This window comes from Chionomys nivalis, chromosome 2, assembly GCF_950005125.1.
Source record: "Chionomys nivalis chromosome 2, mChiNiv1.1, whole genome shotgun sequence".
In the NCBI taxonomy this organism is placed as follows: Eukaryota; Metazoa; Chordata; class Mammalia; order Rodentia; family Cricetidae; genus Chionomys; species Chionomys nivalis.
In genome coordinates, this window is record NC_080087.1 from 43,621,056 (window position 1) to 43,637,758 (window position 16,703).

Genomic DNA, 16,703 nt, shown 5'->3' on the forward strand with positions numbered 1-16,703 from the left:
CAGAAAAAGATAAAAATAAGTCAAAATTTTGAAACCAGACTTATTTGAGTTGTTTTATTTATATCATCTTTAAGTTAAATTTAATGTGTGCATTTTAAAGGCATTGCTTTGACTGAAAGAAATCACTGGTGAATAAGTACTGATGTCATTGTAAAAATGACTAATGAATGAAAGATAATTTGCTGAAATTAAGCATTTATTTATTTTGCCATTGATGGACAATCTGGACACAGTATGACCATTATCCTTTCCCCTTAAAATTAAGTATAAGTAAAGTTTCTATTAGTAAGCTTCTAGCATCATACAGTAAGGGTTGGTTTTATTATATTCATTTGGAAAATTTACAGAGGAATTAATTGTCTAAATAACACATGCCAGACCAAGAGAAAAGCATGATTGCCAATAATAAAAATGATGTTTGGTTTATTCAAATTTGCTTGCTTATGGTGACTTCTTTTCCACAAATACGGATCCTCTAAATAATTGCACTACTACTGTATATCTCTTTGTAACAATAGAATGATCATCTTACTACCAGTTATTCTCATTAGACATTAGTTCAATATAAAATGAAATTCCTAAGAATTACCTTGAGGAAATAGTTATAATATTGCAATTTTGAATATCATTAATTTAATATTTAAAATGAGGCAATTATTTAATGCAAAGCTATTTTAAAGTTTCATATTTAATATATATATTTATTTATTTAATAAACAGTTCCCACAAGACAAGAAAATCTTCAGGGCCACAATGTGACTAAAGGTAAATTTGAAATTTGTGAATATTTATATTCTCTGTTGCTATGGAAATTGATATGGTATTTGATACTACTATTAACACTAATGTTTTTAAGAAGATTTGTAGATATGCTTTTATTGCTAATATATGAGAGTGAGAACAGACAGAAAATCTAGCAGAAAAATTAGGAAGGAAATAGGAAGCAATATTATCAGTTCGTAGTTCATTGTATCTTGGTTTCCATTCGGATCTTTTGTAAGTTCTATCTCCTTAAACATGACAGAATTTTTAAAGTAGAATTATTACTGAAGAATTTTAAGTTATTTATGGTTGTGATTTTCTGTTTAAGACAACTCTCCCAATTTAAACTATTTTCTTTACAAATTGTATTTCTGTTAACTGGCAATTCTCAATTCTGTAGTAGAAACAGTATAGATCTCAAAATATATAAATGTAATGCAGATTCCATTTACATCGTATTTTGGAGCCTGATCACTTAAATTTAACGAATGGTGGTTGAAGGAATATATGACCCATCTCCTTTTCCAAGAAAATAGCAAATCTTCTGGCATTTTGAATAATCATCTCACTGTGTATCTTATGGTATAAACATACAGTAAATGAGATGCACTACTTCAAATAATCATCACTCACTGAAAGGAAAAAAAGAAAAAATCCAATTTGTATGATGCATTTACAGAGTCATTAGTTTCTTAATGTAATTGGCAGTTACTTGCCTTTATTCATCTTTGAAAGGGAAATAATTCTCAATATATCTCATGTAGTTTAGAAATTATAAAGTGTGTACATAAACTACATCATGCAAAGTAATTTTATTCAAGTTATCTGTAATTACAGTTGAACCAAAATAATTTTTAAAAGATCCTGCTGATTTTAGTAAGAGTGTTTAAAAAATTAAATTGTTTGGCAGTTGAGATGAAAAATGACTTATTTGAAAGCATGAATATCGTCATCTATAAAAGAGACTGCGTTTTTTAAAGAAACATTTCATAGGAGATGGAAAGCTACATTTGTTTATTAAATCAGTAGGGAAGGGACCCACCGACATTAGATACATTTACCTAGTCCATTGACAAGTGCTCCAAATCTCTTGCTTTATTATGTTAGTAAAACAAAATATATATTCTCTTTTCAGAAGAAAAACCTGCAAAGATACCAAGTAAGTACAGTGTGTGTTGGCAATAAATCCATTTTAGTACATGTAGGTGGCTTCAGTACGCTTAGAGAAAAGTCATCTAAAGAGGGAAACGTTCTAGTGGTTTTAGTCTGTGGTCAGCACTCCATCACTTTGGGCCTAAGATGAGGTGGGGTATCATGGTAGTGGGAACAAGTGGTTGAAGAGGAGACTTTCCTCAGAGGCAGTTGACATGCAGAGAAATGGAGAGAGAGGACCGTAGCAAAGATGTACCGCTAAAAGCCACAACCTCAGTAACATCCTTCCTCTAGATTAGTGCATTCTAGTAACCCCATTGGCTACTCACACATCTGCCAGGAGCTAGTGAAGTCCTAGATGCATGTCAGTCGTGTAATAGTGACAGTGTGAGCAGGAAAGTTCCTCCATAGCTTTCTGCTTGCTCTGGAAAGTTTATGACCTGAAGGCTGCTCCTCGGTAGAGATTGCTTCCAACTGGGATTAAACAAGCCTGCGTCTCTGGTCAGCAAGCAGAATAGCTCCGACCCCTTGTTCATCTGAGTGCAAGAATCCTGCCTAACTGTTCTACTGAATATAATATTCACATGAAGTTTTCTGGGCATCTTAAATTTCAACCTACTGTAAACAAACTTTTAAAAATTTCTAGAATTCATTGGAATAATCATATTTATTCTTTACCGTGGTTCCAGATTTAAGAAAAACAAATCTTTGAAGATTAGGATTATCATAAGTACACTGCAACTATATGTGTAATCTTTGATTGTGATACATATCTATCAAAGTTTTTAAAAATATGGTGAGATTATTTTAATATTATATTTAATCCAATATATGTATATCATTTTAAAATATGTAATAAGCATACAGGTACTCATCTTTATAAATGCAATTTTGAACTTGTTTGTGTATTTTATACTGATTTCACATGTACATTTGTAGTACCTACATTTCAATTCCCCATACACTCTGCAGTTAATGGCTCTTACATGGACTGAGCAGTCTAAATATTTATTATTTATCCAATAGCTGAGTACAGAAGAGCTCAAAAAATAATAATTATTAAATATAACTTGTCACATTTGTCATTCAAAAATATTTTGATTGAAAACAATAAAACCTCACACAGTTTCCAGTAATTTAAACAGGAGAATTATTATTTTAAGTTTAATGAATTATTTCATGGATGGGAGGACAGATTTATAACTGAGTCTCAAGAACAGCTCTAGGAAACCACACTTTCCCACATTCTTTCTCTATGGCCTTACAGCTAACAATCACAAGAGCAGACTCCATGGAAAAAGTATTACCTAGAAAAATAGTTAGGGGTATGGAAGGCTGGAGAAGTTATAAAAGTGCGAGATTTGTAAAGAATAGCATACTAAATGTAGCTTCTAACAACGGCCACTGCATCCCCCAAAGCTACTTGGCATTTTTTAATGTGTTGGAGGAGGAGAAGATGGGATATTACGAGTGTGATATCTTAAATTTGTCATCATTTACTTTTCTCTTGCTAAAGGAGGTTTAAGAAATAGTTGTGTTTGAAATAAATACCTGCATTTCTTGTCTGCTGGCAAACCGGGTCCTTTAACTAAATTAACAGATTAGGTGTTTTTTGCTTTTTTGTTTTGTTTTGTTTTGTTTGTGTGTGTGTGTGTGTGTGTGTGTGTGTTGTGTTGTGTTTTGGTGAGCATGAATACTATCCATGGTGCTGAAGACAAGGGAAGACATACTGGCAGATAAGAAATGCTTAGTTTGTGAACAAACACAAGCTGCATTATACTGCATCGTAGTGCTCATTCTGAGTGGATGCCTGAAGACCCCAGTGGCCTGTGGTCTCACATATCAGGGCTCCCACTGATAGGACAGCAAAAGGCAGAGAGAGCCAACATTGCAAGTAACACTGCAGAGTGGAGTATTCCATGCTTCAAACAGGATTATGGATTACACAGGATCTGCTCTGTGGTTTAGTTGTGAAGGACATTAACTTAAGATTTTCTCATGCAAATGTGGTTGTTAAGTAATTTGCTTCTATATTAAGGTAGGATGGATCACTCAGGTGTCAGTAATTCCAAGTTACCTTATAAATTAGCACGAAGCATTACTAAGATTTAGGTATAATTAAATAAGGATTTCACCAGTATAAATGTTAATGTTTATCCTGAATTTATATTTTTTACATATGTAGGTCTGGAAATCCACCTCTGAAATAACTATCTATTAAATATATCTTCTTAAAAGAATAAAATTAACTATAACAAACATATAGTATATGGCATTAATAAAATCATTAATAATTTTATGAATATTTTTACACTAAAATTTTCTAGTAGCTTCAGAAATCCAGAATATCCCAAAGTAAATTTGATTTATGAAGGAAGAAATATGTCACTTTTAAAATAATAGTTTTGATATTTCTGATTCAGTTTTGCATTATGTTGTTACCACCCTTAGCCCTATTCTTTTAAATGAATGAATTTATGATCTTTTCTGAAGTGATACAAAGCTATCCTGAAAGATACTTAAAATTTAGTTGACTTCAGCCGGGCGGTGGTGGCGCACGCCTTTAATCCCAACGCTTGGGATACAGAGGCAGGTGGATCTCTGTGAGTTCGAGACCAGCCTGGTCTACAAGAGCTAGTTCCAGGACAGGCTCCAAAACCACAGAGAAACCCTGTCTCGAAAAACCAAAAAAAAAAAAAAAATTTAGTTGGCTTCTAAAATTAATTAATATTATAAGAGATTAATTGACTTGCTGAGAAAATTATCTTGCAATTAATTAATGGAAATATATCATCCTTTTAACTTATAAAGAAATAAATTAGTCTTACTTCTGTACAGCACATGCCAGTTACATTTCTTGTGGTCCAAAGAAAATGGAACAATCTTAAGATGCAATTGTAGCACAAGCCTTGATATACTGTCTACTTAACTCAACCAAATGGAATGATGAGATTCTTGCCAATATATGTTGAATTAATTAGTTTTAAATATGACCAAAGCACAAACAAGAGTTAAATGGCATTGTGAAAATATGTGGCTATTAAATCTCTCCCCCTCATCACTTGAAAGTGTTGGGGAGGCAGGAGTGAGTCATCCCTGGTGCTGTCAACATAAGATTTAAAGTATGGCTGCCTTTGTATCATTTCAGTCAGTGATATTAGGACTTGTTCAAATCAAAAGGAACATCAGGTCCTTCTCATTCATAAAATAATCCCTCATGACATAAAATGTAGGAAAGGAGTAAAAAAATGAAGATTTAAGAGAGATCATTGTTCTTTATTGTTGTTGTTTATGTTAGCTCTTTACCAAGATGAGAAAATTCCTCCTTGGCTTGTTTTTCAACCATAAAGTAATGATATTGGATTTTGGCAAATAACATTTTCTGTATCTATGTCATAGCCATGGTATAATGCCATAATTGAGTTTGAGATGCGAAACCAAACTAGCACTTCTAGAGTACATCTCACTTGGTTGTTGTATAGATTTTATATATTGATTGTATCAATTTGCTAGTGAGAGTATTTACATCCCAGTTTATAGGAAGGTAGTGGTCCAAGTGGTTTTTGCTTATTTATTTTTAAGGTGTGTTGATCTAGGTTTGATTCAGAGTGAGATTGCCTCATAGTTTAAGTGAACTATATATGTCCCCCTTTTATATTTTGGAAGACTACGAAAAGAATTCTTTAAAATGTTTTATAGACTTAACCGGTGGTGTGATCTGGGACAGGGATTTTACTTTGCAAGAATTTTTTGTTGTTAATATACTGTCAATGAAACCATTTTACTTATTAAAAATATGTTGTTCAGTTTACTCTTCTTGAATCAGTTTTGATATACTTTTCCAAAAATATTCACTTTTAAAATGTTTTTAATTTTTACTTAAAGGCTATGTTTGTTTTATATATATAACATTATGAGGTATATATTAAATAACACTGAAGTAGAATGATTTGTTATAGATTTAAAAGGAAAAAATTATTTCATGATACAAAAACATCTAGGACAATTGTGAATTAAAAAAGAATTTTGCTAGGTAATGGTGGCACCTGCCTTTAAATCTTTAATCGCAGCACTTGGGAGACAGAGGCAGAGGCAGAGGGAGATGGATCTCTGAGTTGGAAGTCAGGCTGATCCAAGTTCTAGGACAGTTGGGGCTAAACAGAGAAACCATGTCTCAAAAGACAAAACAAAGCATAAAGAAGAATTTCATTGTATCTGATTTATCATGCACACATTTGTATATTGTGTGGTGTCCTTTCTACTGCCATTGAGCAGTATTACTGTTCTTGTTCTCACTTCTGATTGTAATTATTTAAGTATTACATTTTCTTGATCAAGTTTGGAAACAAATATAAATGTCTGGAGGGATTCTGTTTCTAAACCTAAAACATTATATAAAATATGGCATGTATAGAATTGCACACAGAGCATATGTGCCACCAGTAATGTGCTTTCTACTTCACAGTTTCCTTGGATTTTGTCATAAGCAAGGACTAACAGAACATCAGGTTTTTGGGCTCCTTAGCTTATTTTTCCCATTTAAGGTTTTATATTGTCCTTCCAACTTTGTGTGTGTTTATAAATATGGGCAACATGAGAAAGATTAGAGGTTGCATTCTGAGATTTCCCCTTAATATTCTTCTTAGGTTTCCTTGTTTCCGTATAGTCATAATTCAATCTTTTACAGACTTAACCTAATTTAAAAGAAGTTCTAACTTAATTACACTGTTTTCAAAAGAGGTCTTCTCTAATTTCAATTGTTTTTTTCCTTTTTAAATGTGTTGTTCTATTTTGTAGCCTCTTTCACTATGGAAGAGGTCTCCCTTATTCTGTTACTTAAAGAGTTATCTTTGAAGTTTTAGTGTGTTCATTCAGGGATTGTACATTTTCTAACCATCTTTTGAAACATGCAAATTCAAACACATCTGGTCATTTATATGGTAATTGTGCTCTGTACTTGTAGTTCTTAAAATCCCTAACATATTAATTTAATCTATATTCTACTTGAGTCAATATATGTCTATGCTTATGCCAGCTTAACTGCTTCCAATGTTTGGATGTGTCTGTCTTCCAGTGGCATCGTCTTTAGAACTGCCTTCAGTAAAGTCATTTGGGAGTTCACTCTACTTGTATTTAATATGACTCATTCTCTATCATTCTTCAATTAGCCCTTTATTATGTTTAGGTTACTAGGGATGAAGTGGAGTTGGAACAAGTTCTCCCTATTAGTCTAGGATCATCTGCTAGTGAGCCTTTTCTACCAGATTCCCACATTATGGGATTGTGGATGAATTTTACTATTCCCAGACTGAAATCTGTTGTCATTGAGCCCATAGCAATGTAAATTGGGTCTCTACTTTCATGTTGAGAGAGGCTTTCAATCTATGATTCGATTCTATTTCTAGTCTACCATTAAAGTAGGAGAATTCTGTGGCCAATTTGCATGTCTTTCTTTTTGGGAGGCTGTCATTTCTCTCTGCCTTTGCTCTGCTACTGGTTCAGTTCAGTTCCCTTGGGAAAGTAAATGACTAAAAATTTGAACTTTTTAGTAGTACATGATTCAGGACTGGGGAGGAACTTGATATAATGTTCCAAGTGCAGATAATGCATTCCAATCCCTCACCACAAATAAACATTTTGTGGTGGTACATGCTCCTGCAGCACTTAGGAGATAGAGCCAAGAGAATGAAAAGTTCAAGGTCATCCTACTTATATAGTAAACTCAAGACCAATCAATCATTCATATATATATATATATATATACATATGTATGTATGTATGTATATATAGTCCCAATTTTCACACTTTTATTACAAGCTCAGCAGTTTTTTTACCTTTGTTGAGTTCTCACTGTGGAAATGAACTACACCTGGTTAGCTAACACGAGTCAAGGGTGTCTGCTTGCTTCTGTGATTTCAGCCCTCAAAGTGGACTCTTGTGCTTTCTTACTTTTAAAGTGGCCAGAGGTCCCTGCCCACTTCAGCAGATGATCTCAGGTCAGCATTATTCGGTCAGGGGGAGATATCTACTCACTTTGGAGAGTTTCTGTTCTCCACTCGCTCCTAGACCTGATTCTTTGCCTCAGTTCCTCCCTCACAGGTTTGAGTCACTTAGAGTTTTAACCATTGTTTCCAATAAAGAAGTTTTGTGGGTATAATTAATTTTGTTATATGCATGTGCTTTGGTGTCTATTTACCCATTTCTTTAATAAAGATGGAGAAGATTTAAGTTCTCTTGTACTGCTGTTTTCTATTTTCATTGTCCTATTCTATCTTAACAAAGCACCGCAGCCTCCACACCCTACACAGAGTTTAGTTTGTAAATTTTAACTGGCAATGGACTTGTATGTGCTGTAGAACACTGGGACCCACCTCTCATCAGCTGAGGTCATCTCCCCTACTTTGATCTCATACCCAAAACAAAATAGGAGTCTTTTCTTTCTTTTTTGTTGTTTGTTTAGTGAATGAGCTCTGCGGTAGGCAATCTAGCATATTACCAGAACTATTGGTGCCTGAAAATTTTTCTAATTTTTCCCCTTCTGATATTAGCTGAGCAGTAATATGCACTTTTATAAAATAAAAGGAGAAACATTGTTTGTCTTAAAATCAGACTGTTTTATAAGCTAATTATATAAATAAAGTGTTAGAGTTTCTGATAACAGAATTCTAAATTTCAATGATTAGGGGAAGATTAGTTATTGGAACGGAATGTTGAAAATTGTAATATCAAAATTTTTGATATAAAGAAATTAACATCAAATTTCTACAAATTATTTTAAGGGATAGTGACTGCTGATACAGGAGGCCTCACCTTTAGAAATCTTTACATAAAAGCTGTTAAAATTTAGAAAATTGCTTAATATTTCTTATTATAACTTCTCTAAAATTACTTAATATTTCTGGATTGATTTTAAAATTTGAGTTGCAATGATATTAGTCTACAAAATTTTGGGAAATCAACTAACATAAAATACTAAAGTATATAAATACTGTTTTGTGCATAATGATCATTGGTCATTTAGTTATGTGGATATTTGAGTAATAATGAGGACTATGGTACTGACTAGCCATGGAAACCTCCTTCTTCTCCCCCAAGGACATATTCCACTTTGGCATAAACATGAGCAAAACTGTTAAATGAATTACTAGGAAGAATGTGTTTTCTGCCACTTTTATTAGATTTGAAAACCATTTCAACTTTTGGAGCAAGTGTAACTGAATTCGCTTTGTTCCAGAAGTAAAACTGAAACAGTCACTTTTGACTGACATGTCCTGTGGCCTGGTTGCATGAATATCATTCTGAACATTTCTCTCCTCTTTGCTGACCCTGAGGAATTCTATGTAAGATGTATTTGGTGAGATGTTGGCCACTGATCCTTATTAGTCTTTGAGTCACAGGAAAATGGCCTCATTCATTGATGGGTGATGTTAAGTTATTCTGACATCGCCCTCAAGACAGTCATCACACTCTAAGAGTGACAGAATGGATACTCTGAAAGGATGACATACTTTCATTCAACACCCTTAGCTTCACTGTATGATGTGTGCAAAATTCCAAATGTGAGCTGTCTCTGCATACTTTATTATTCCCTGGAGCTAAGTTCAAGAATGTTGTGTCTATTGTTCACTGTAGCAGGCAGTTTTCTTTAAATCTCATGATCATTTTTAATAATAGAATGTATAAGAGGAGCCTCTTCCTCCTGAGGGCTAAAGATAAACTATCTGCTAACTCTTACTTTGAAGCATGGTGGATGCATTGATTTCTTGGGAAAATATAAACTCATAGAATACATAATTGTATGAACCTGTTTATGCACAATTCAGAAAGTCAGTTGAAAGATAATTTGCAGTATTGGATGTCTCTAGAAATACAAAGCAATGAGTTGAATTTAACGAAACAATAGGAGTGATGAAGAATACAAAACTCCAGGCTAATTTACTTTCTCTGTGCCTAAGATTCCCAGATGTTTAATAATGTGTATCTCTGGGAACTGCAGCTATTCAAACAGATTGCTAACAGAAACAAGATGCAGTAGTGTGGATACCAAATGCATGCATTATTTAGGTAGATTTTATTTATTTATTGTATTTGCTAAGAGCATGAAGAGCTGTCTGAACATCACAAAGGAAAATTATATGTACAATGGTTCATCTTGATTGTCAATTGAACTAGATTAGACTTGCCTAGCAATTAGTAAAGTGTGTGTCTGTGTGTTTCTTAGAATTTACTTAGAGAGGATCTAACAGAAATGGAATATGTGTCCCTGATAATGATAGTACCATTTTGTGGGCTAGATTTACACATGAAATAAATTCAGCTATTGCAAAGTTCCTTTATTTTTACTACTCGTGTATACCATAATATGATGATCTTGCCCATACACTGCAACCACTCTGATGACTTACTCAAGCCCAGCATGATAGGGTTGGGGGATAATGAATGAAAAACTCTGAAACCAGGAACAAAGAATGGACCTTTTTCATTCTTTAAGTTATCCTCTGGTACTTTGGTTGCCACTACAGAAAGCTGACTTATAATAGACAAAATTAACAATCTATGCTTCACTTTGAATTCCTTAGCATATATCATCTCTCCAAGCTGCAATGTCTTAATCTTCCTCATTCTCCAGTGTCATCACTCCCCACCTTTGTCTCAGATAAAGAAATGATCATTCCAGCTTTCTGCTCGAAACAGAGGATGGTGGATTACTCCTGTAACCCCATCAATTTGAAAATGGAGGCAGAAGGATCAGAGTGTATTCTTAGCCTTAGTTGCATAGCTATCTTGAGGCCAGTCTGGGCTGCATGACACTACCTCAAAAATTTAAAAACAAAGAAACAAGCCAAAGTAAAATCCCCCACTTTTTTGACCTGTTTGTGCCAGTTCTCATTTTGTGACATCAGTCAGGCATGTTTTGTGTTCACTCTAAAGCAGTGGTTTTCATCCTGTGAGTCACGACTCTTCTGGGGTCGAATAACCCTTTCACGGGGTTCACTTATGTTCATCAGTGATGTAGGGTCTTCTATCTATCTGTTATTTCATTGGTTAATTAATAAAGAAACTTCTTGGCCTGATAGGTCAGAACATAGGTGGGTGGAGTAGACAGAACAGAATGCTGGGAAGAAGGGAAGTAAGGCACATGCCATGCTTCTCCTCTCCAGGTCAGATGCTTTAGAGCCAGCAGCCAGGTCAGACTGAATCTTTCCCGGTAAGCCACTACCTCGTGGTGCTACACAGACTATTAGAAATGGGTTAGTCAAGATATGAGAGTTAGCCAGGAAGAGGCTAGATATATTGAGCCAGGCAGTGTTTAAAAGAATACAGTTTGTGTTTTGTTGTTTCCAGGGCTAAGCTAACCATGCGGGAGCTGGGTGGAATGAAAAGCAGGCCTGCCCACACCTCATCACTACACATCAGAAAACAGATTTCATGTTATGATTCATAAAAGTAGGAAAATTAGAGTTATGAAGTAGCAAAGAAAATAATGTTAGCATTATTTTCCACAAAATGAGGAACTTTATTAAAGGGTCATAGCTTTAGGGAGGTTGAGAACCACTGTTCTAAGGGATGACCTTCCCTATGCCTCTGGCTACATATGCTCCCTGGAGCTTTCATATAGTCATACTTCTAAAATCAATCTCTCACCAATCCCTTATCATTCCATCAGCTTTAACTCCATATCATGTGAATCAACTCACCCCACACTTATTTCAAATACCTCATTTAAATTTCATTGAAGAATTTGGAGTTACAAATCTCTGTGACCATGTCTAGTCTTTCTAAAACATTCGGGGATTGGGATGGTTGGGATATAGGAAGGATGGATACGGGAGCAGCGAAGTATATATCCTATCTAAGGGAGCCATCTTAGGGCTGGCAAGAGACTTGACTCTAGAGGGGTTCGCAGGTGTCCAGGAATATGTCCCCAGCTGGTACCTTGGGCAACTAAGGAGAGGGAACCTGAAATGACCCTATCCTATACTGATGAATTTCTTGCATATCACCTTAGAACCTTCATCTGGCGATGGATCGAGGTAGAGACAGATTCTCAATTTGGAGCAACGGTCTGAGCTCTTAAGGTCCAAATGAGGAGCAGAAGGAGGGAGAACAAGAGCAAAAAATCAGGACCACGAGGGATGCACCCACCCACTGTGACAGTGGAACTGATTTATTAGGAGCCCACCAAGGCCAGCTGGTCTGGGACTGAATAAGCATGGGTTGATTCCGGACTCTCTGAGCATGGCGGTCAATGAAGACTGATGAGAAGCCAAGGACAATGGCACTAGGTTTCAATCCTAATACATGAACTGGCTTTGTGGGAGCTTAGCCTGTTTAGAAGCTCACCTTCCTGGACGTAGATAGAAGACCTTCGTCTTCCCGCAGGGCAGAGAATTTGGACTGCTCTTCAGTATCGAGAGGGAGGGGGAATGGTGTGGGGGGAGGAGAAGAGGAGTGGGGATAGGGGGAGGGGAGTGGGGGGAGGGGGCAATATTTGGGAGGAGGGGAGGGAAATGGGAAACGGGGAGCAGGTGGAAATTTTAATTAAAAAAGAATAAAAAAAAAAAAAAAAAAAAAAAAAAAAAATGTTTTAACTTCTGGACTTCTTTAGTACCATATTATATCAAGCCAATCTATTCTGTTAATAGTTTCTTCTTAAAGAAAAGGTAGTCAACCTGTGGCTCATGATTTATTGTGGTGTGTGTGGGAGGATTGAACAGCAATTTCCTGATGGTTCACATGAGACCATCAGGAAACACAGATGTTTATATTACATTTCATAACAGTAACAAAATTACAGATATGACGTTGCAAGGAAAATAATTTTATGATTGGGGGAATCATCAAAACATGAGAAATAAAGGGTTACAGCATTAGGAAGGTTGAGAACCACTGCCCCAGAGGCCGAATTCTTTCAATCTTAGTATTCTTTCCTCCTTTTCTCTTTCTCAGTAGAATAACCTGCTGTGACTTTTAACCTTGCTGTCTACATTTGGATGAATGAGACCCTACATTATTCTAAAGCTTATTTCTTACTCTGAAGTCTGCGTTCAACTTCATAGTTATTTGTAATTTTTCTGGAATGTTATCTTTCTTCATTTTTTCTATTACTCCGAATCGCCAAGAAATTTCTCCTATAACAGGCTGAGTCTTGTTCCCTGTACAATTTCACATAGACCTCAAATAGAGCTTTGGGTAATCAGCAGGCCTCATTTCTCATCTAATTTCCTTATCAAATCACATTGTTTCTTTCTGTTTATTACCTGAGTTATTGTAAGCATTGTTGAATGACAGAATGAATGGTTTTCCTATTGGGCTGTTCTTCTTCTTTGTGTTAACCCAAATTTCACAAAAGAATCTTATAATGAATAGGTCAGTAATATAAGAAATATTCAATAGATTTTCAGTGAAAATTGATTAAAGTTGAAGGTCTTTATTTAGAAAAAATATAGAAACTCCGAGATATAGATGAAAACTTCATCCTAAATTTGTATCACCATTATATATTTAAGAATTATTATTTTTATCTCTGAGTATCCAAGTTCTTATAATTTCTTGAAGGCCATGATCAATGAGATGGTCTCTGTAAATACTCGGAGTAAGTTGATGGAAAAAGTAAGGTGTAGTAGGAGGCTGCTTGTTAGTTCCTGGCCATCTGGCTAGATTAGCCCGAAATAACCACACAGAAATTATATTAATTAAATCACTGTTTGGCCCATTAGCTCTAGCTTCTTTTTGGCTAACTCTTACATATTAATTCAACCCATTTCTAGTAATCTGTGTATTACCAAGTTGCTATGGCTTACCAGCTAAATTTCCCAGCATCTGTCTCAGGTGGTGGATCCATGGTTTCTCCCTGACACCTTCCTTCTTTCTCCCAGCATACAGCCTAGCTTTCCCAACCTAGTTTTATTCTTCCCTGCCATCGGCTCAAACCAGTTCTTTATTCATTAACCAATAGAAGCAGCACATAGACAGAAGAATCTCCCATACCAGTAAAGCCCTAGAAGACTAGGGACAATGCCTCTTTTTTCTATGTTGCTTCAGGAAAAGTTACATTTCAGTCTTCACTCTTTCACAGCTGTCTTCTAGGAAGGGGAAATTTTCTATGTATTTCTTAGGTGTGTTTTTAAGTTTCAGTAAAAACATAATGTAGAGTACCTGGCATAAAAAATAATAATAGTTCTTATGATGTTACTGAAAATGTATTTTAACGAGTACATTTTTGAAATTAAATTCTGTGAATTGTTTCAGTTTTAGTATTATATGTAGAAATATGCATTGTAGACAGAAACTGAACAAAAACACATAAATAAACAAACACATGCAAATACAACACACGCACAGACACACAAGCCCTATACAGAAAACCCATAAAAACACTAACTTGAAAACCATAATAAATAAGCAAAAAAAAGTTTTTAAAATGCCCAATCAAAGCATTATGAGACATATCCAAAAATATCATTTGCACTCATTTTTGTGTTGATTGTCTAGTGCTGGGCATGGGTCCTCTCTAAATGTGGTTTCTGTACTCAGTGAGAATCCATTGGAAAAAACACTTTATCCCCTGTGCATGATTGTTAATTGGAGATAATTACTGAGATAGGTATGGAGGATCTTTTTCAGCACTGGGACCTCATCTAGCTTAGACCAGTACAATACAGTATATGCTGCCTTTCTCTCTGTGAGTTTGCATATATTTCTATTCTGGCATGTCTGGAACTCGTGGTTTCTTTGGTGTCTTCTGGGTGAGCCATCTCCAGTGGTGGATAGGTCCCAGCGATAGGTCTGAAGAGTTAGTGCGGGACAGAAGTGAGCAGGATGAGAATCTTGCACCCTGACTGACTTGTAGTCAGAGTGCTTCTTTATTTATAAAGAATTAAGTAAATAGAAATAGATTCGTGTTTTTCCAAAATATAGATCATATCATTTTTGGTTTTAGATATGTGTTTCACTTCCTTTTGATCATCTTTAGTCTTCATTAATAAACTATGACAGAATAGAGTTATCATTTCCAATCATTTTCCCTCAAGTTTTTGGCATCTTTGATAAACTGAGTTATCTTTTATAATCATTCTTACTCATTAACATCATAACACAATTTTTAAGAATCCAGAGACACATGACAGCCTGTTCTCAGACTAGTAGCTTTTGTGGCTACAATACACCAAAACAAAATATACAAGCTAATCTGGGCAGACTGCCATGACCCAAGAAATGTATTATTAACTCTTAAAGGTTAGAGTGCCCAAGAAATATTCTCAGGCCAAAGTTGTGACAGCAATTGTGCTGTCTTTCTGACTCCTGCAGTTCCCATCAATATGACTGTGTCTGTCTGCCATTATTCTTGGCTCTACAGTTTTTCCACCTTCTCTTCCACATAGTTCCCTGAGTAATGACAAGAGGAGCTTGATGAAGATCTCCCATTTAAGATTGAGCATGCCACAGTCTCTCACTCTCTGAACAGTGTCTAGTTGAAGAGTCATGTTTGGGGACTGATGAAATGATTCAACAGACAAATGGTAGTTACTGTTCTTGCAGAGGAACAGAATTCAGATTCCAGCACCATATCAGAAAGACATCTCACAATCACTTAGAACTCCATCTTCAAGAGGTCTGACATACTCTAGAGCTATGGTTCTCATCCTGTAGGTGTAAAGTCTTTTGTGAGTTGAACATCCCTTTCACAGAGGTTGTCTAAGACCATCCTACATAACATATGTTTACCTTAAAATCATAACAGTAGCAAAGTTATAATTATGAAGTAGCAAAATAATTTTATTCCTGGGGGTAACCATAACAGGAGGAGCTGTAGTAAAGGGTCACAGTACTAGAAAGGTTGAGAATCACTGTGCTAGAGGTACTGTACTCACATGAACACACACAATTAAAAAATAAAAGTGAATGTTTTAAAAAAAAGTTAAGTTTTATTCTACTCTTTTTTTTTAATCCTGAGGGAAAGTACTGCTTCTGAGAATGTAAATATCTAAAATCTAAGTATCCCCAAACTAGGTATCTTAGTTTGTGGTATGTTATAACCTACAAACTGCTATCTATGTTTTTATGGATGAGGACCTTGAACCATTTTTCTTTTGTGCAGAAATTTCTTACAAATATAAAAATTCTTAAAGGAAGAAGATCTTTGCTTTCATTTAGGTAGTCTGGCATCATTTTCAAAAGATGCATATTATGTTGCTTCCAAACATCATGTTGCAACTTATAGACTTCTTTTATTTATAACTGTTAATCAGTTAGGTTAAGATTGTGGCCATTTCGTCAGTATTTAAACAAGCTTGTTTAAATAAACTTTAAAACAGGTCAATTCAAACTTTAGTTACAATCTATAAAAATGGTACAAGCAATTCTGCTTTGTTTTCTATTTTGTTCTTTTACATAATAGCATTTCTCCTTCATAATTTCTTTTCTATTAGAGAAAATTCAAATACTAACCTATCTTGCCCTTTTTGTATTTATTAGTTAAAATATGGTAGGAAAACTCTGGTAAATAAAACAATTGTAAGTACTAAAAGATTGCAATGAAAATTAAGATTGTTCCAGTATATTGTGTTAACATTGTCGCTGATTTAAAATTACTTGTACACAATTCCATATGTGCCTGTAAGTCAAAATATATAAAAGACAAAGTAATTTTCAAAATATGACTGAGTTACTGTTTATGTCTTTGAGTTGTAATTGAAGTTTAATATCTTTTTCTTCAGTTTCATTGAAGTATAATTGGTAAAGATGAATTGTACATTTTAAGACATTTATGTATAATTGGTAAAGAC

At 34.9% G+C, this 16,703-nt stretch overlaps 1 protein-coding gene across 11 annotated transcripts in view; it reads left to right on the top strand.

The window, feature by feature from the left end:
* Positions 1-16,703, top strand: part of Trdn (triadin) — a 377,801-nt gene that overhangs the window by 350,702 nt on the left and 10,396 nt on the right. For all 11 annotated transcript variants that reach the window (XM_057761731.1, XM_057761734.1, XM_057761735.1 and 8 more), the window contains 2 exons: positions 721-765; positions 1,898-1,921. In XM_057761731.1, the coding sequence (XP_057617714.1) occupies positions 721-765; positions 1,898-1,921 (69 nt within the window). The remainder of the gene's footprint in view (positions 1-720; positions 766-1,897; positions 1,922-16,703) is intronic.